Below are 20,338 nucleotides of genomic sequence, written 5' to 3' on the forward strand. Positions count from 1 at the left end.
ATACATAAAAGACATAAATGTATTGTACAAAAAGTAATATTTCATCATATGGTGGTGTGATGTGAGAATAGTCTTGTCAGGGCCCTATAGCTGAAGTTTGATGGGGACCTCAAAGTTGCTAACATCACTGGTTGTATTGAATGAAAATGTATACTTTCCAAGACTGTTTTATTTTTAGCATCTGCTGCAGTGAAGCTGATTGGCTACAGCAGTCTTTGCCTGATACCACCTTCGACAGAAGGTGGTTAGTTCTTGTTTAGTGTTTATTTTATTAATTGTTTTCATGTCGTATTAAGCTGTACTTTGTACCATATATACAACTCGAGTTTCTCGTGGTTTATGGCCTACCAAAAATTTCTATAATAATCCTTAACATGTCTTTTAAAAGGAATCCTATACATTTCCTTATGTATATACTTATATAATTTTTATCAGGCTAATTTAGAGATGGCCACAGATCCTCCGATTTATGAATTTTTGTTTGCTTTTTTTTTTTTGTACCTGGCATTGGGTTTGTATTATAGAAAAAAGTTGCTGTAATTATAGATAAAGCTCTCTGGACCTATTGTAACCATCATGCTCCTTTAAAGAGTGGTTGTACATTAAATTTGGAAGTTTATTCACTATGCAAGTGGTATCATTAAGTTTTTTTTTTGTTGCTTTCTTAAGAGTGAACTTTAAAAATGAATTATTTCTGTTTTCATAGGTTGTTGGAGTTCCTTTGTTACAAAGTGAAGATGATCAGGCAACTGGAAGTGACACAAGACGTAATGTAATAGATTTAAATTTGTCGATAGTCAAAGTGCCAGTGGAGCATCCTTGTGGACCACATGAAATTGACCCATTACCTCATGGTGCAGCTGCCTATGGTCCTCTTTCAGTGTGTGAAGAAAATCCACAAACTAGACCGTCTGCTTTGTCTCTAAATGAGGAAACGCTTAACCCCATGTCTTCCAGTGCCATGGAAAACAAGGAACTGGTATGTGTCATAATTTTCTCATCTTCCTCTTTAATAACTTTTTAGTAAGGCAGTACTGATAGCTTAAATTCAGTTACATTTGAGAAAGTTCAATGTACAAATATGCAGCACAGTAATTGTTTAAGAAGTAACTAGCATATTACTAAATTGGCAGAAATTAACAGACTAGTTAGACAACAGACTTTATTTAAATTTTGTATGATGTTATGAGGCCTTCATTAAAATATGTATGACTAGAGAATCAGCATAATTGCCCAGTGATGGAGTACTGAGTTCTGTTTTATCTATGTTTTCATTTCATTTGTTAACTGGGTAGGTTGACTTGGACAACAAATATTTTCAGCAACAACATGAGAACAAAGCAGATATACTGCTCTCACATCCAAAAATATTACAAATACAGCATTTCTTATTTATATTTAACAGATTGTTTTTCACATGGTATGTATTGCATAGTAAACAATTATTGTAGATTTGAGTTGCCATAATGAGTATGTAGGCTTGCAAAATACATAATGTAACCGATAAAAATAAAGAAATATACGCTAAGGCAACACGTTCCAGCAAAAATAATTAAAATGAAACTCAATATCATAAACGGAACGTGAAGGCTTGTGCAAGGTTCTAAATGTCAAATCTCCGTAATATCACCAGCAAGGTATAAGCAACAAAGTATAAGTCCACAGCAGGGCAAGATCCACCTCATAGGAACGACACCATACCATACGATAATAACAGGAATGTTCTTTATTTACAGATAGTAAACTCAGTAAGCGCTTTCACCATACACGGCTTCCTCAGACTGTAACAAGCATTCTAAAACCACAGTCTTTAAATACATCTCATGCAGGTCTAAACAATTAATCAATCAGCATGTCATAGATATTTAAAGGGGCCATGAATATATAAGCCTTATCTAGTGCTCCTACAATACTAAATGAAGAACAAAATCAATACATACTAAAAACTGACGTTGCTAAATAAACTACTGTATAATATAAATACCTATGTGATACACTATATAAACATAAATACATATTAAAAACATATATAAAATACAAATGTTAAAATACACTGCCCTAAGTTAAGACTGCAAGGCTCAATGTAAAAACCTGCTTAATTTCCTCTTTTTCAACATTAGTTGGATACTAACTTTGTCATTTAGACCAGGATGGAACTCCGCTCTACATCTCATGATCCACCTTGATTCCATTTCCAACGTATAATTTTCAATATCCCCCCCTCTAGTGTTGGTGTGGATATGTTGTAGTACAAGGAAGGTAAATGTGTGTTGATCACTAGTGGACATCTGATGTTTCGCTAATGCAGTTATATGAAGCTATTAATTGAATATCATTTACCTGAAGAAGAGGCACTACGTGAAGATGTAACTAAAATGTATGAGTCTATCACTCGGAAGTTTACCTCTGCTAGGGCGACTTTAGGTGTTGATAGACTAATGGACAATGTCCTACTTTATGAAAAAAGACTTCTAGATCAAAAGAAACAAAAGATTGAGAGGGATGCATTTGACTTTAAAAATGGTCAAATATTTGTTTGGCCTAGGACTATGTCCGGAAAAACAGAAAAAAAGACCCAGGCTGGTGACATTAATAAATTGAATATTGACTCTGATTTGACTGAGCTTGTATATAATAGCAATGATTCATGTTCTGTCACACTAGGCGATCCGGGGAGCACTGGGATGGTTGACAGTGCTGTCACGGATAATGCCAACACTGTTTCTGTTTCTGGAAATTTAAAATGTGTGAATTTGTACCCATCTGTTGTCACTATTAATAAGAAGACTAGTAGTGATAGTAGTGTGAATGGAACTTTAGTTATCAATAGTAAACAGAATATGTGTAATGTTCAAATGGATAATAGTAATCAATCTGTGGTAAGGAGGAAAACAATAGAACACAGGAACATTGATGGGAATGATGTAAATAATAGGGATACCCCTTTCCCGATACAGTCACCCCGATTCAAGGGGAGGACACGCTCCATGAGCAGAGGCCGTCAAAAACGGAAAGTGATGGACACAGAGCCAGTAGGCCCTACTATAAAGAAAATGTGGAGCAGAAAGGGGAATCAATTATAATTAATCTGTCCAGTAGAAAATTGAGTCTAGATGAAGAAATTGTGTTGAACAAAGGTTTGACTTTTATTCCCAGCAAGAAGAGTGATGTCACTGATACTATGATAGACATTAAAATGTTTATCAGGAACATCCAGCTAAAATTGCAATATGGGAATTCTGGGGATATGGACTCTAATGTGAAAGTTTTCAAACCAACTAGTACATATGTTCCAATACTACATCCTGTTTTAGAAACATATAGCAGATTAGTGGAACATGAACTTTATGAATACTATAATAATAACAACAGATATGATAGAAGTAGGAAATTTAAATGTAATTTAACTTTTACTCAGAGGCAAGGACTAGACAATCTAAGAAATGATGATTCTATTATCATCACCCCTGCAGACAAGGGAGGTCCGACTGTAATTATGGACGCTGTGATGTACAGAGAGAGTGTACGCTTGATGTTGAATGATACTTCCTTCTACAGTAAATTAGATTTGGAGGAAGTAAGGTTAAAAGTATTTCGTGTTTATGACACCATAGATGATTTATTTAGAAGTAACATTATAGATAAGAACTTGTCCAAGTTCTTAAGGGTTACTAACCCCTTAATACCTGTACTAAAGGGCCTTCCTAAAGTTCACAAAAATTCAATGGAACCTCCAATGAGGCCTATTGTTTCGGGTGAAGGTTGGTTGACCCAACCATTTTCCCTGTATGTGGAGAGACAGCTAAGACCAGTTATAAACTCGAATGATATTATCTTGAGAGATAGTAAAGAATTTTTAATTAGTTTATATGACTACGTTAGCAGGTTGGATGAGACTAGTGCTTATTATTTGGTCACGTTTGATGTGACCAGTCTCTTCACAGTCATTCCCAACGATTGTGGGATTGATTATGTGCAGAGATATCTGAAGAAATACTCCAATTTGGATGTGAATACAATTGAATTACTAGCACTTTTCCTTGAAATTATATTAGAAAATAATGTTTTCTTGTTTGCGGATGAATTGTATTTACAAAGGGATGGCGTAGCTATGGGCACATCCTGTGCCAATAGCTACGCCAACCTAGTCATGGCTTTTTGGGAGAAGGAAGTCCTGCTGTCTAGCACATTATATAAACAGAATGTTAAATTCTATAAGAGGTTCGTGGATGACCTCTTTTTAATTTGGGAAGGGACTGAATTGCAGCTATCTGAGTTTGCTGGCTTTATGAATAATACAACTCGATTCCTTAAATTTACTATGAGTTATTCCAGGGATCGATTGTCCTTCCTGGATGTAGATATAATTAGGCTACAAAATGGAATGTTGAACACCGCTGTCCACAGGAAGAGTTGTTATAAGAATACTCTATTGCACAGAACGAGCATGCACCCTTTACATGTTTTTAATAATGTAATGAGAGGCCAAGCCATGAGAGCATCCCGCCTCAACCCTATAGAAGAGGGCTATAATGAAGAGATTTCTAGTTTGAGAACTAGGTTAACAGATCGATCATATAATGAAGTTGAAGTTGACAAAGTCATCACAGAGACTAGAAGGTTAAGGTCCACCATAGCCCGTCCATATTTCTCAGGCAATGGTTGGAGTGATGAATTTGAAAGGAATGGGTGTACACAAAAGAATAGGGATACTAGTATTAGTATACCAGTTTTTTACACTCAAGATGTTCATAATATTAAACATGTCATTGAGAAATATTGGGATGTATTATGTGTTGATGAGGGAATTCGAGAAGTTGTAGGTCCTAGACCAAGGTATACGTATAAAAATAAGATGAATCTTAAAGAGATTCTGTGTCATAAACATGGTCCCAGGTATTTTAATCCTGGTTTTAATACTAGTGCTTGTGGCAATTGTAATCAGTGTGGACTTATTAATGATAGTACTATCTTTAGACAACCTGTCACTGGACAGATTTTTTCTTTCATGACAGGGACAAATTGTAAGTCCATGAATGTTGTCTATCTTGCCCTTTGCTCCGCCTGTACAGCGTTTTACATTGGTAAAACCAACAGGCAACTAAGAGAGAGAATCAGGGAGCATTACTATAAAATGAGGATGAAGGATGCCAATAATGCATTAGCGAAACATCAGATGTCCACTAGTGATCAACACACATTTACCTTCCTTGTACTACAACATATCCACACCAACACTAGAGGGGGGGATATTGAAAATTATACGTTGGAAATGGAATCAAGGTGGATCATGAGATGTAGAGCGGAGTTCCATCCTGGTCTAAATGACAAAGTTAGTATCCAACCAATGTTGAAAAAGAGGAAATTAAGCAGGTTTTTACATTGAGCCTTGCAGTCTTAACTTAGGGCAGTGTATTTTAACATTTGTATTTCATATATGTTTTTAATATGTATTTATGTTTATATAGTGTATCACATAGGTATTTATATTATACAGTAGTTTATTTAGCAACGTCAGTTTTTAGTATGTATTGATTTTGTTCTTCATTTAGTATTGTAGGAGCACTAGATAAGGCTTATATATTCATGGCCCCTTTAAATATCTATGACATGCTGATTGATTAATTGTTTAGACCTGCATGAGATGTATTTAAAGACTGTGGTTTTAGAATGCTTGTTACAGTCTGAGGAAGCCGTGTATGGTGAAAGCGCTTACTGAGTTTACTATCTGTAAATAAAGAACGTTCCTGTTATTATCGTATGGTATGGTGTCGTTCCTATGAGGTGGATCTTGCCCTGCTGTGGACTTATACTTTGTTGCTTATACCTTGCTGGTGATATTACGGAGATTTGACATTTAGAACCTTGCACAAGCCTTCACGTTCCGTTTATGATATTGAGTTGCAAAATACATAATTTAATAAGCATAATTGGTAGACATTCAGTGAAGGGTGGAGAGATGAAGCAAGAGGACATTAGGTGAGGAAAGTGTTGATTAAGGTGTGTTGAATATTAGTCAGGGATATGTAGGCCAACAAATTACATGCGTTGTCATGGAATACTGTTGGGGATGTCAGATTGTTAAGAAGGGATGGACATTGAGTCACACTACATTCTGTACTGAAGCAGTTGCATGTTGCTTGTGGATGCAAGTTAATAGGAGATGAGCTTAAAAATGCAGGAACATTGGGCTGTCCCTTGTGTTCTGAGGGAGGATAATCCATATTACTACATGTGCCAGTTTGAAGAAAGTTTCGTCTGTAGCTTGAACAGGGGTCTTTTAAAGGTATTTTACCATCTTTAATGGTACTTACAGGAATTCAGATTTTTTTAGTTTAGTTTTTGAGGTTGAGAGAGTCAATATTTGCTGTTTACTAGGCTAAATATGCAGGGGCACAGAAGGATGGTAGAACTGTTAGTTACTTTTAACTAGTGTTAATTAGCAAGGTAATGCAATTGTGCTATATATGGCTGGCAAAAGTCTGCAATCTGCAGGCTTGGAGTTCTGCTTTTTGTAGCAAGTTTGTATTTTCACTTGAAGAAAGTATAGTGATAGAGCATATTCAGGTTTTAAGTTTTTCTGCAAGTATTTTTTTTTTTTTTTTTAACTATTAGGATTTTTTGCTTATGGTGAAAAATAGTGGGTTACTTTATACTATTATGTAAGTGTTTTCTAAATAGCTTAAGTATGAAGTATAGATTTGGGTGAAATTTAAATGCAGGATTAATTAAAATCTGATTAGTTGTTCAAGGCGGTTATAAAGTGAGCCATTTATGAGAAGCTCACTGTTTTGGAGGGTCTGAAAAGCAGACTGCATTTTACTTGTATTCATTTGAGGTTTATTTTTAAACCTGTTCGATACATGAACAAAGTCATTTTGGAATGTGGTTTCATTTTTTTCCCAAAGAAACTGCTTTCTTTAAATATCACCATATCATCTGAACGTAAGATTCTAGTGTTTCAGAATTAGTAAAACACAATTCATGAATAGGGAGAAATGGATTGGCACTAAGATGCACTCTTTGGGTACCCCAACTGTGATTTAGCCTGCAGTGACTGTGAAGAGTTTGTTGTTTAAGTAATTTATGCACTAAATGAAATTGTAATATGCGAACATAATATCCTTACTTCTGAGCAACAGCAGGTGATCATCAAGGTAGAATGCCAGTTTGCAGTTGGCAAACATCTAATGAGATTACCTAGATTAACATATGAATATCCTCTTTCTCGATCTCTCTCTCTCTCTCTCTGGATATATATATATATATATATATATATATATATATATATATATATATGTATGTGTGTGTGTGTGTGTGTGTGTGTGTCTGTCTGTGACTGTGTGTATATGGCTCTGTGTCATACATAACACAGGCTTCATTTCACTGAAACTCAAATCATTGAACCCATTTCATTTTAAATTCATTTCACTGAAAACTCATTTCCTAGAAAACTTTCTCCACAAGACGTATATCCTAAAACATGGTTTTACAAAGGAGAAGCCCCCACCTCACACCCCATACCCCCTTAATTAAGTATACTTACTCCATGATTGCACAAGTGCAGAAAAAAGAAAAAAAAACATCTCACACACAGTGAATCAGTGGTCGAGAGCAAACTCTGGCATCTACAGATCTGAGGGTATAGTGTGATGGGGTCTATATTAGAACACCGAACGTTCAAAATTTCGAGTGTTATAATATCAACCCATTTTCAGCGAACGCTGAAAATATCGAAGAAACAGAAAACCAAATTTTTTTCCTAGGGAAAGAATTCGGTTGTCCGTTTCTGTTGCTTCAGTATTTTCAGTGCTGTGGTGGAAAGTTACAGGTCAGGTTCAGGTAAGTGTGCGATTGTGTGGACATTAGGGTTAGGTGAGTTAGGGTTAGGGCGCGGGTCAGGTAAGTGTGCGATTGTGTGGACGTGAGGGTTAGGGCTGGGTAGGTGAGTTAGGGTTAGGGCGCGGGTGAGGTGACTGTGCGATAGTGACAGATCTTAGGGTTAGGATTTGGGTTAAGGTAAGTGGATAGTTAGTGGTGTATGTATAGTTTAGTGTAGGGTTAGGTGTAAGAGTTTATGTGTATGTGCGTGGATTGCTGTTTGTTTGGTGTGCTTGTGTTGTGTGTATGTGTTTTGGAACAGCAAATTTTTTCCCTAGGAAAAAATTTGCTGTTCTGTATGTTCGATGTTTTAAATTTTCGATTCATAGGGTTCGATATTAGAACACTCGAAATTTTGAATGTTCGGTGTTCTAATATAGACCCAGTGTGATGCTTGACCATTGCAATTCACACAAACTCTGCTAGACTCATTCCCTAATAACTTCTATGATAAGGAGTAACACCATTGCTTACTTTCTGTACTTGTACACTTTTCTATGAAGTGAGTTTTCAGTGTCAACCATACGAGTGTCAGTGAAATGAAGATTAAGTGTTGACAGGAACCCATGTTTATATAGTGTGCTTCTGTGTCTGTGTATACATGTATATACATAGATATATATATATATATATATATATATATATATATATATATATATATACACACATATATATATATATATATATATATATATATATATATATATATATTATTATGTGTGACTGTTTATTTATTTTATATGCATTGTGCAACCTTCAAGCAGTAAACACATCCACTTTCTTCAAAACCTTAAGGATTTATTGAAAAAAGGCAAAATAGGCTATATTTTGCTAGAAAAGAAAAAGGCAAAAATAACAGAATGAAAAACTGGCAACAAAGTAGAAAGTTCAGACTTTGTGCCATAATCACAGCTCACACACACACACACACACACACACACACACACACACACACACACACATGGATAGTTCAGGATATCAAACTGCCTGAGCAACAGCACAGATTATTGTTAACATAAGTGATCACAATGTGGTGGCATTTTTTGTGAGAGATTTTGCCTTTTCTCTATTACCCTACATTACAAAGTCTCGCACAAGAGTCCCCTTTAAAACTAACTCTTTCCAAATTGCACCATTTGGTAAGCCTGCTAAGCAAAGATTTTTATGTAGGCAGTCTTTTCCTTAAGTGTAAAACAACCACCAAAAGTCGAGGGTGATACTTGCTACTTTCAAACAAAATGTTTAAAGGCACTGACTACCAAGACTTCCTTTGGAAAAAAGAAATGTCTTTTATCAGAATACCTCTAGTTTATTGCAGGCAAGCTCCAGGTTCTCTGCTACCAAGACATGATCTGGCGGTTTTGGTCCTGTCACTGGACTCCTCCCACAGTGATAGTTTCTGTTTAATAACAAGACGCCAAACACAAGTAGCACAATCACCTGTGGACTCCCAGACAACTACCATTTTGAAAATAATCTGTCCCTGAAATAGTGCAGATTAGTAAAGTATTCCCCATCTGTAAACTCATGTATGTTGTCTTAAAGGGATCAGTTTCTCTTAATTTACTCTGTTACATTCTCCCAGTTAACAGCCTTTTTATAACTCACCAAATACTCCACATTTAGAACAAGTCACTATGCTATCTCAACATTTTCTCATCTCTGCCCTATTTGCCTTACCTTTTGGACATTAATTTGGTGGAATCACCACTCATATTACAGCATGTGTGCATTGTAGAAAATGGCACTCACTGGAAGTAGGTTCCCTGTTAAGTTAAGCATAGTTTTTTACAGTGCAAATGTCATTCTTAACTTCATATAAAAATCAGCACCCTTTTCCTTTTATATATTTGTGATTACTTACAGCGCAAGTCCCCTATTTAAAATCTGTCTATGAAATACAAATTACCTTACAGTTCACAAAATGTGGTATAGTAGCCCCGGTTAAGCTGCCTCACATATGTTCACTGTTTTGCTTCCAGTACTTCCTTCGGTAAATCCAGAGGTAGGCTGCAGGCACGCCATAGCTTCTTCTGGTCATGGTTTCCCAAGAGTGTCTACTTAACAGAGAATATTTTTTAGTCACCCCAGTATTGGGTGATGTGGCAGAACTTTTCGATGGTCTCATTTTGACTGTAAGCTTAGTAAAAACCTATGAACCCATGAAGAAATCCCTCTCTGTGAGACGCAAACATTTCTACCACCATGGACTTTTCAGTTCTTCTAACCTCAGGTTTTCAGGAAATTCATGCCAAACTGTCATTATATGGGTTTACTATCGAAATACGTTGCCTGAGCACATAATCAGTTTTATCCTAGTATGCATGTATATATATGTGATTTTTATATATATATATATATATATATATATATATATATATATATATACACATACATACATATATACATGTTGTTGTATCTTTCGGCTTTTCCCGGTTAGGGGTCGCCACAGCGGAACTCCGGTCCACTAATGATTGGCAGTAGATTTTTATGTACTGAGTTGCCAGCTCTGAAGCACAGCCTTCAACGAAGGTACGCCCATTCACACATGTCTCCACACAGAAGACGCTTTAGCTGAGAATCGAACAGGATAATGTCATACTGTGAAGCAACAACGCTACCTCAGCACCACAACCACAGTTTATATATATATATATATATATATATATATATATATATATATATATATATATATATATACATGTATATCATTTATTTATTTTATTTTATTTATTTATTTATTTATTTACATTTGTTGACCAGGAGTGTCCGACTGGACGTAGGTCCATTTTCAGCGGAGGCCCGGGGAGAAAAGCTCCACAGTTAAAATAAACGGACAGTAGTTACATTAGATTACATAGCGATTAACAATTTAACATCGCAATTAATTGCAAACATATTTACAGATGAAAAACATAGTACATCAGTAGACAACTAGAATCTTTATCTGTGAAGTACATAACCGACATTAACAAATGTTACAATAAGAAGTTCCTGCTGTATAATAAGTACTAGGCTTACGAGCATCTGACTTGCTATAATCAAGGTAGTTAGTGGGGTGGAAAGAAAGGTAGTGGTTGGATGGGGTTGGGTGATATTAGAGTGGGCGTTGCAAGGGCATAGCCAGCATGTTTTTAGGTGCGCTTTTAGTAAAGTTTTGAAGTGGGTGCATGATGGTACGGAGGTAATTGTGGGTGGGAGGGAGTTCCATAATTTGGCTATGGTGCAAGAGAATAGTGATTCACCACTATATATATAGTTCTGTCTCTCTCCCTCTCATATATATGGATGAATATATATATATATATATATATATATATATATATATATATATATATATACATACACATTGTATATATAGGTTCATAGGTAGGTACTAAGCTATCTGCCCAAAGGTATTTATAAGCCTAGCCAGAATGTGTTGACTTTCGCCACTCCTTTAGATTAGTTCCCTGTGCCTCTGTCCAGCAGAGCCACTGAAGTGATCCCCGGGGTCAACTTTCTGTGTCCCACCACTCGTCAAGGTTTCTTTTGAAGAGTGTTAGCGAGGAGCTCTGCCTAATGTAGATTGGAATCTTGTTCCAAAGCATGGGAAGTCTCTGGGACAGGAATCTATCCCTCCAGCACGTCCTATTTATTCTTGTGGTGAGGTTTAGATCCTTAGAGCGTGTGGCTTGAGGGGATAAGGTTTTCTTTAGGTGGAGCATGTCCATCAATTCTGGGTTGGACATGGCCTTGTATGTTAGGCAGAGATCACTGCTGAGTAGGAGGTATGCAACTGAGTAAAGCTGGAGTTTCTTCAGTCGAGCTGCATAAGGCATCTGTTTGAGGTCAGTGACCCTCTTTGTGAGGTACTTCTGTGGTCTTTCCAGCTGTTGCAGGTGTCTTGTAAGGTACATCTCAAATGGGTCGTTGTACTCTATGATGGGTCTGATGAGTGATGAGTAGAGGGGCACAATGACCTCTTTTGATCTGGATGCCAACCCTTTTGTGATTAGGTGGACCACGTAGAATATATTTATTTTACATTTGATATGTTTACCGGGATGGTTCGACTGGGACAGTGCCCATTTTCAGCAGAGGCCCAGGGATAAAAGCACCAGCCTAAGCTTACATACAAAATCATAACATCAAGTAATAGAAATTATAAACAAAAAAAATGAGTTTTAACACATTTACAGGATACCAGGAACCAAATGGAAAACGCACCAAACAAGCCTGTATACATACTCCGTTTATTGCAGTAAAAACACACCAAGATTAAGCGCTTTCGTCTTTCACATAGAAGACTTCATCAGAAACCATTTACAGGATAAAAATGTAAAAACAAAAATATATACATAGTATCAAATAGAACAAGACTTTAAACACTTGAATATAGACAAATATATGGTTGAACTTATACATGTGGAGGGACATAGCATTAGTTAGGAAATTAAGTAGGAAGAATCACTTAGGCAAAGTAGTGCATAGTTAGTAATGCTTCCATAGTGAGTTGCAGCTAGGAATGTAACTGTTTATGGAGAAGTAGTGTTGTCAGAAGGGATATGCTAACAGAGTTAGTACGTACAGCCAGGTTGTATAAGTAATGCTTGGTTAATAATTATCCTGGAGTGTTACATGTGCAAAACCAGGATTCAAATAAGTGTGTTTTGAGACATATTTTGAAATGATTAACATTGATTGCTTATGGATCTAATACTGTGTGGAAGGGTTTTCCAATTTTTAGCAACAAAGTTAGAGAGAGTTGCCTGCTGTATTGGGTACTTTGGTTACTTGGAGTAAGTAATATACATACATACATACATATAAATATGTATAGATATACATTTATATATTTATATATATATATATATATATATATATATATATATATATATGTGTATACATATATATATATATATATATATATATATATAGAGAGAGAGAGAGAGCTATGTAGTTATGCAGTAAGCATAGTACAGGTGTTACTGCACACTCAGGAATGTTGTATGTCAAAAGGTAATTATTTGTGGTAAACATTTCTCAAGAAATGCAAAAAAAAATATGCAAGCATTAATGATACTTCTTGCTTTCTTCATTTTTCTTAAATTGGTGTAGCTAAGAGTATCTTGCCAACATTTAATTGGATTTCTTTGGTAATGGTTATGTGTTTTATGTCTATTTTTAATATGTTTTTGCATCCAATGTACTTCAGATTAACCTCTTAGGTGAAACATTGCCTGACAGATTATTTCTGCTTACTTTGTGTGTTTCTATAATTTGACTCCCACCTTACAGTGACTAATGTATGTTCCTCTGGTAACACTAATATATGTTCCTCTGGTAACTGTTTTTTTTCTACATGTTTTTCTGTTCCCCTTTCTTCCAACAATGATTCATTTTCTGTTTGCAACATTTCAGCTTTCACATTCCCCAGGAGGTTATTTTATGCCATAGGGGGTGTCTTTTATTGCTTCGGATCATGTAATGTACTTAAATGTAAGAATTTTGGTGCTTTTATTACTGCAAGGTCCGTTTCTTTTGTGCCAGAGTCGTGGTTCTTTCTTTGTTTTATTTTCATTATTATTATGCAGCGTTAGTAATGTCTTTGATTTGGGGGTGTATATTTCTGGTGTTTCTCATTAGTTTTTATTGATTTACTGATTGGTTTTGTGTTTTGGAGTATTTCTGTTTTTTTTTTTACTTTTTCCTTGCTAAATGGCTTTTCAAGTTGGTGGTAGTTTGCTAGATTTTGAAGCTTATGAAGGGTGGGGGATCTGTGAACAAACATGAAATCCAAGTGGCCTGCACTAGCTTTTTCTTATACTTGGAATATCCGATTTGATGCACAGGTAGCTAACATTGTGATTAGTCAAGTTTCCTTGCCAAGTTTATAGATATTTATATAAACTTACATACACACACACACACACACACACACACACACACACACACACACACACACACACACACACATTGACATATACAATGTATTTGTGTGTGTGTTTATACACATAAATATTTATGTTTGCTTGTATATGTGTGTGTGTGTGTGTGTATATATATATATATATATATATATATATATATATATATATATGTATATATATATATATATATATATATATATACATACACATACACACACACACACACACACACACACACACGCACACACACACACACACACATATATGTACATACATATCTTTAAAACACATGCTTGTTAAAAGGATAAAATAAAAGACAGCCCACTTGGCTGTTCACAATTAATTTCAGAGGTATTTAAACTGTTTATATGTTTTGTATGCCTGGTCCACAGCTCCCAGAGGAGGACTACCATATTCCAAGCCATTTTAAGTGTCCTAGTAATGCAACTAGGAGCGTTGTTGTTAAATGGCACAATCATGGCACCTGTTTTGTCATCTGGTAGCACCACAGTTGTTTCAAAGGTTTTCACCTCATGACCAGGGTTTAAAATTGGGGATTCTCTAGATCCATTGTTGGGGCAGTGTCAGGTAACCCATACAACCCTTTTTAGTGTCTATCCATAACCAAATGTTAGCCCCTTTTGTAGCTTCTTTGCTAATTCATCTTCTCTTGGGTTTTATTCTGAATATATATATAAGAGTATTACTGTCCCACTCCCCCACTCCCCATTTTTATGTTTCTTGGGTACATCAAACTGTTGCTTTATTTCTTTGTTTTTGTGCATATCAGTCTTCCACACTGTGTCTATATATGCTCCTTCTTCCCACATAGGTTCATAAGTAAGTATTAGGCTAGCTGCCCTTCTGGGCCATTTTCAGCCTAGCCAATTTCCCTTTTTGTGGTCGAAATAGCCTATCCTATTTGGTTATAGATACACGTGGGATAAAGCATTTTGGATCTGCATTTGTCCATTAGTAGTACAGAAGGCAGTCCTGGGGGTAAATTTTCTGTTTCCCATCCATAAATCTAAGTTGCAGTTGAAAATGGGTTAAGATGAACCTTGTTTTTTATGGATGGAGAGTCTTTTCCATAGCAGCAAGTAACCTCTGTGAAAAATACCTGTCTCCCCAAACCATTCTGTTGATGTTGCAGAAGAGGTTTAGATCCCTAGACAGTACTTCTGATGCCATTTGACTTGCTGATGTGCAGTAAATCCATCAGGAATGGGTTGGAGGATGCCTTGTACGCCAGACACAGGTCACCTGTTAGCAAGTCAGAATACCTAGTATAGTGACAGGATTTTGAGTTGGTCCAAGTAGGACATGTTGTTCAGGCCTTGTATCTTTTCTAGTAAGGTGTCTCTGTGGGCATTCCAGTTGCTGTAGCTTCCATAATGCTTTAAACTGGAGACAGTCATGAGGCATATTGAAAAGCACAGGTACAGGGTGAAATGTTTTCCTAGGATTATTTGAATTTCTGTATATTTGATTAGCTTTTTATCACTGTAAGTACATCTCACCTCTAACTTTTGTTGGTTAATAACTTATGCTTTTATAGATATATATATATTTTAGCAAGGGTAATCCTGCTTCCAGAATCTAGCAGAACTTGAACAACTTTCTTTTTCAGAGATATAGCACGTCTTGCTATAGTAACTTGGTTATAATATAGTAACCAAATACTGACTCAAAAGTTTCAGCTTCAGTTTTATCACATTCCATACGAATAATTTAATTTGTAGCGCACACATTAGCTTCTACTTTTCCATTATTGTTGTTTTTCTCAGTATTAGTAGGACAGACTCTGGCTCTGTGACCCTTCCCTCCACATCTGACACAAGTTAATTTTTGTTTCACAGAATATTGCACATTTATTACTGCAGCTTTAGATTCAAAATTAGACAGTTTAGGTTTAACCAATGAAATGTTACTTGATAAATATTAAAAAAGTGACCGTCTTGACTGAGTTCAGGGGATCACTTCCAGAACCCATTTGTTTTATTACTAGGTAATGCTCTTTTAAATTTTCTCAGTGAAAAAAAGTCTAACATTTTCATTTTACTGTTTTATCAGGATTTAATGGCAGCTTCTTCATGCAATTTAAACCATGCTTCTGAGGTCTTACTTATTTGTCATCACTAAAAGTCAAGTTGTAAAAATGTACACCTTGTACTACAAAACTTATCCCAGTTTGTTTTCTCCTAGACGGTGTTTTCTCAATCTTCTTTGTCTGCTTATGTTTCAGTGCTTCTCCTGTTAACTGGGAAAAGAGAAATGTGATCCATTATGACTTATCCCAATTATTTTGTGTGGTTTAACTTTCACAGTTTACAAAGAAGGCTTAGTGCTATCTTTTTTCCCCAGTTTATTAAAGACAGATACAGTTCTAGGAAGTACCAATAACATTATTCTGTTCAAACAACTTGTTGCAGCTGTTGAACACAACAGTAAACAACTCTCTTGTCAGCTAGGTGAGCTTAGGTAACAACAGTCATTCCTAAATCAAAATACAGCAACAACATGCAGGTGTCTGTCTTCATAAAGTTCACAGGTAAACTGGCACAAACAGTCCAAGAACTTGGTAAAGGAAGAACAACAAGGATTTGTTTCCCATAATTCCTTGGCCAAACTGTTTGTAAATAAAATAACATCTCTATTTTTAGAACACACTGAGGTCAGACATACATAACAAAAGTTTTTTAATAGATGAAACAAAAATTAGTACATATGACTTTCAACATTTAATTTCAAAGATATTTACAGTGCCTTCCATGCAGGGTTAACCATTCTTAGAGGTAGTAATTGTACTAATTTTACTTCATACAGGTTCTGCCACTTACCTTCCACCATCCAGGCTATTTATTGAAGGTTACAGCTGTAGGCCTCAAATAGATTCCAGCTGCACAATAACTATATGCCTGATCTTCTGTCAGGTTACATGTAAATATGCCCTGACAAGGCCTTACATCTCCAGTAGCTACAAATCTTTGGACAGAGCTCCTGCTTCATCACACAGTGACCCTTCCAGTTGAAGGAGATAACTTCCTGAACTTTTGTTTTCTATCTGTAGTCTTTCATACACCACAAGAAGGCAATTAGCATTTAATTATTCTAATACAGCCAATTACCCAATGGTTGTGAGAATTTAAAGACACATATTTAAAAGGATGTACCCCATTTTCTACACACAAGATGTCATCTAAGTCTGTTAGAGTGCAGATTGTAGAGAGAGAAAAAGAGAGATAGTCCGTTTGGAATAAGTGTTATTTATGGCTAAATATTTTATAGGTTCTTAAGTTCATTTCCCAAGGTTATGATGCACTGGCCTTCAGGAAGATTAAGACAGGGTTTGTTGATAAACCTTTTTTTTTTGTATTAGCTTGGTAGGAATGTTTAGAGATGGGTTTAATGTTTTATGGCTGTGCAGTTGGGTGATTTTTTGGTATAGATGAGATGTTAGCTGACTATAATTATCTGTTGTTGTGCCAGACGCAAGTGAGAAATTGAGTAAGAATGTTGGTTGTTTTATTACATAGGTGTTTTGTTGAGGAAATTGGACATTTTCTTAACTTGGTTGGTTCATGTAGGAGTTTCTTAAAAACTTTCTTAAGAGGAGAATAAAAATGCTGAGGTAAAATTTAAGATAGATGATCTTTCTTTATCTTAACTTATTGTGGATGGAGTTATTGTGAGTAGTTGATGGCAAAGCTATTTTCTCATTTTATGGGAAGAAAGTATGTATGTGTTATTAGCATTAAGTTATGTTGAACACTGGGAGAACTTAACAGGCTCTTGATTTCTTTCTATTATGTTTGACTTGCTAAGGAGTAGTGTCTACTCATTTGCTAAGGAAGTGGCTTTAGCATTGTGTGTGTTTAGGTCAGGTTTCGTTTTTTGAGCTGTACATACAAGTTATGGTCTTGTAAAGAGCTGCGGATCTTTATTGTTGCCATGACTTTGTGGGGAGCTGGAGATCTTCATTGTTTCCATGCCCTATCCCTAGTTGAGAAGAAGTGTTTTGAGTGAAGTAGTAAACTATGGGCATCATTGTCTAGATGTGATATGCTTTGGTGGGACAGAATACAATTTAATATCTTATTTGTATGCCTAACATTTCATATAGTATAGCCCATGGAATAACATTAAGGGCTTGTGCTAACTGGATGACACCAATGTAGTTAAAATTTCTAGAAAGAAGGAATTTTAGGGTTTTTCAGAGGCCAGTATGCTAGAAAAGGATATTGTTTAGTAACCATTTGAAATATCTGGATGCACATGAGTAAATTCCACAATGCGAAGTCTGAATTGCTGGAAAAAAAAAACAGGCTTACAAAGTCCGGGATGGTGCTTTCTGAAAATATTCCTTTTTCTCATAGACACAGTGATCTTGGCGTTAATATATTTAAATTCAAGAGGGCTTACCCCCCACACTGAGAGGTGCAAAAAAAGAAGTTTAAAGAAGTGTGATGCTCGATATTCACTCTTCTACTGCAGTGTCCGCACTCATAGGTTGGTACTAGGCTATCAGCCCTAGGGCCTATACAAGCCTAGCCATAACAATTCTCTATTTCTTCCCACACTGTTTACTTTCTTTTTTTCTTAAGAAAATGGGGACAAAGAATGGTCTCTGACTCACTCAGTTTCTCTCAGTGTTAAGACCAGCAACATTTCAGTATGGAGCAGTATTGTTCACTTGTTCAGCTGAATGTCAGTCTGCTTGGGAAAAGAAAGAGATATGTAGTAAGAATTATTTTCAGTGGAGTTTTATTTTCTGTCATCTGTATTATATTGCCGTATTACATACTGGTTGTTTTAGGTTGTGGGAGTTTGTGCTATAGTAAAGGTTATTTTAGGGGCCATAGTCATTTCTTTGTATAGGCTTCTTGGAGAATATGTTTATATAATTCTGCTCAATGTTTTAAGGATTATGGACAAAGAATGTTTAGACTATGATGCTTGATTTTTGTTGTACTGCATGCTAACATGTGTGCAGAAGGGTGGAATGGACCTTTGTAAAGATTAGCAGTATAACTCTCCTCTCAGCCTTTGAACTTGGTCTTTCATGTCTGATGAAGATCTAGAAAGATTACTTGAGAAATTGAGTGAGTCAGAGCCCATTCTTTGTCCCCATTTTCTTAAGGACAGAAGTTGCAGTATTTAATCACAGGTTGGCTGACAATGTTACAAGTGGGTAAGTACTGCATGATCCACACATTTGCTTTCAGGTATTGCTGCTATACCTTGGATATGATTTTGGGAGGGTTATTTTGTTTTGGGGTTTTTTTTTTTCATTTTCTTTGCATTTTATTTTTGACTTTTGTGTATTATTGGTGAATATGATTATAGAAAAACATTTTGTCAAGTTTCAAACTGAAGTTGAAAGAGACTTAGAGACATTTAAGCAAACTTGTAAAGAAGTTATTTACATTAGTAAAGTGTGTGATAACCGAGAACTATGGACTGGTGGATGGGACTGTCATATTGTACTGAAAATGGAGAAAGATAAAATTGTTCATATCTCTAGTATAATAAATGTTGAAGATAACCATGTGTTGTAAAATACTGGGGACAACCTAAAACATTTTTTTCCTTTGGAAAAGATGATCATTTGATAAGTAACTGTGATAACTGTGATAGTGAAATAGGTGATGATGCAAAAAGTGTGAATTGAAATGTTGTAAATGTAACAGACTTGGCATTTATGGGCAGATTGTAATCTAGAGTGAAAGGATGAAGAACAAAACAAAAGTGACGACAGTATACGGAAGGAAGAAACAATCCCAACAGAGAATAAATAAGAAGTAGGGAAGCAAGATTAGGGTAAAATAAAGATAAGGGTGAAGAGAAAAATGAAATAGAAGATATTATGGAATAAGGTTCTAAAATAAGTAATGAGGAAGGTATAAATTGGAAAATAGTGAAAGGTAAAAAAAAAAATGTTTTGGCAAAGAGTAAGCGACATAAAAATAAAGTTTTAAGGGATAAATGTAAAAAGAGAAAAAGAAATGAAACTGATAATGCAAATGAGATAAATACCTCAAATTCCTGTAATTTCTCTGGTAGGCTACAATGTAGACATAATGACAATTTTTTAGAGTTATTTCAGTAAATGCAAATAGTAGTAAAAATATAAGTAGAAGAATCGGCATCCTAAATTGGGTTAGAAAGTGTGATGTTGATGTAATAATAATATTGGAAGATAAAAGATTTTTGACACAAGAAGAGACATTATAAACAGAGAGACATTGGGGAGGAGATACAACATGGAACGGAGGAAAAGAACTGTGTTCTGGCATAGTTGTACTTCGTAGAAAGTCAATGAAAAAAGTGAATATAACATTGGTAATGATGGGAAGATCAAATAATGTAGATCTCAGATGGCATAATCATGTATATTGAATTATAGCATTGTATGCCTATGTTAGAATTAAAGAAAGGGACATTTTATTTCATAAAATTTTGGATTATTTAGTAATTAATATTAACAGGAGATTTTTAACTGTTTAAGAGGAAAAAAGAAGGAAAGTGAAAATAAGACATTTTTG

The 20,338-nt window shown here is 35.5% G+C and overlaps 1 protein-coding gene across 2 annotated transcripts in view; it reads left to right on the forward strand.

Annotated features, from left to right (window-relative positions):
• The window catches only part of LOC122791827 (tumor necrosis factor receptor superfamily member 1A-like), a 323,895-nt gene that overhangs the window by 214,852 nt on the left and 88,705 nt on the right, over positions 1 to 20,338 (forward strand). For both annotated transcript variants that reach the window (XM_044059790.1, XM_044059791.1), the window contains exon 8: positions 707 to 979. In XM_044059790.1, the coding sequence (XP_043915725.1) occupies positions 707 to 979 (273 nt within the window). The remainder of the gene's footprint in view (positions 1 to 706; positions 980 to 20,338) is intronic.

The sequence above is a fragment of the Protopterus annectens genome, chromosome 17.part0 (genome assembly GCF_019279795.1).
Source record: "Protopterus annectens isolate FY-2018-M chromosome 17.part0, PAN1.0, whole genome shotgun sequence".
Classification (NCBI taxonomy): Eukaryota; Metazoa; Chordata; order Ceratodontiformes; family Protopteridae; genus Protopterus; species Protopterus annectens.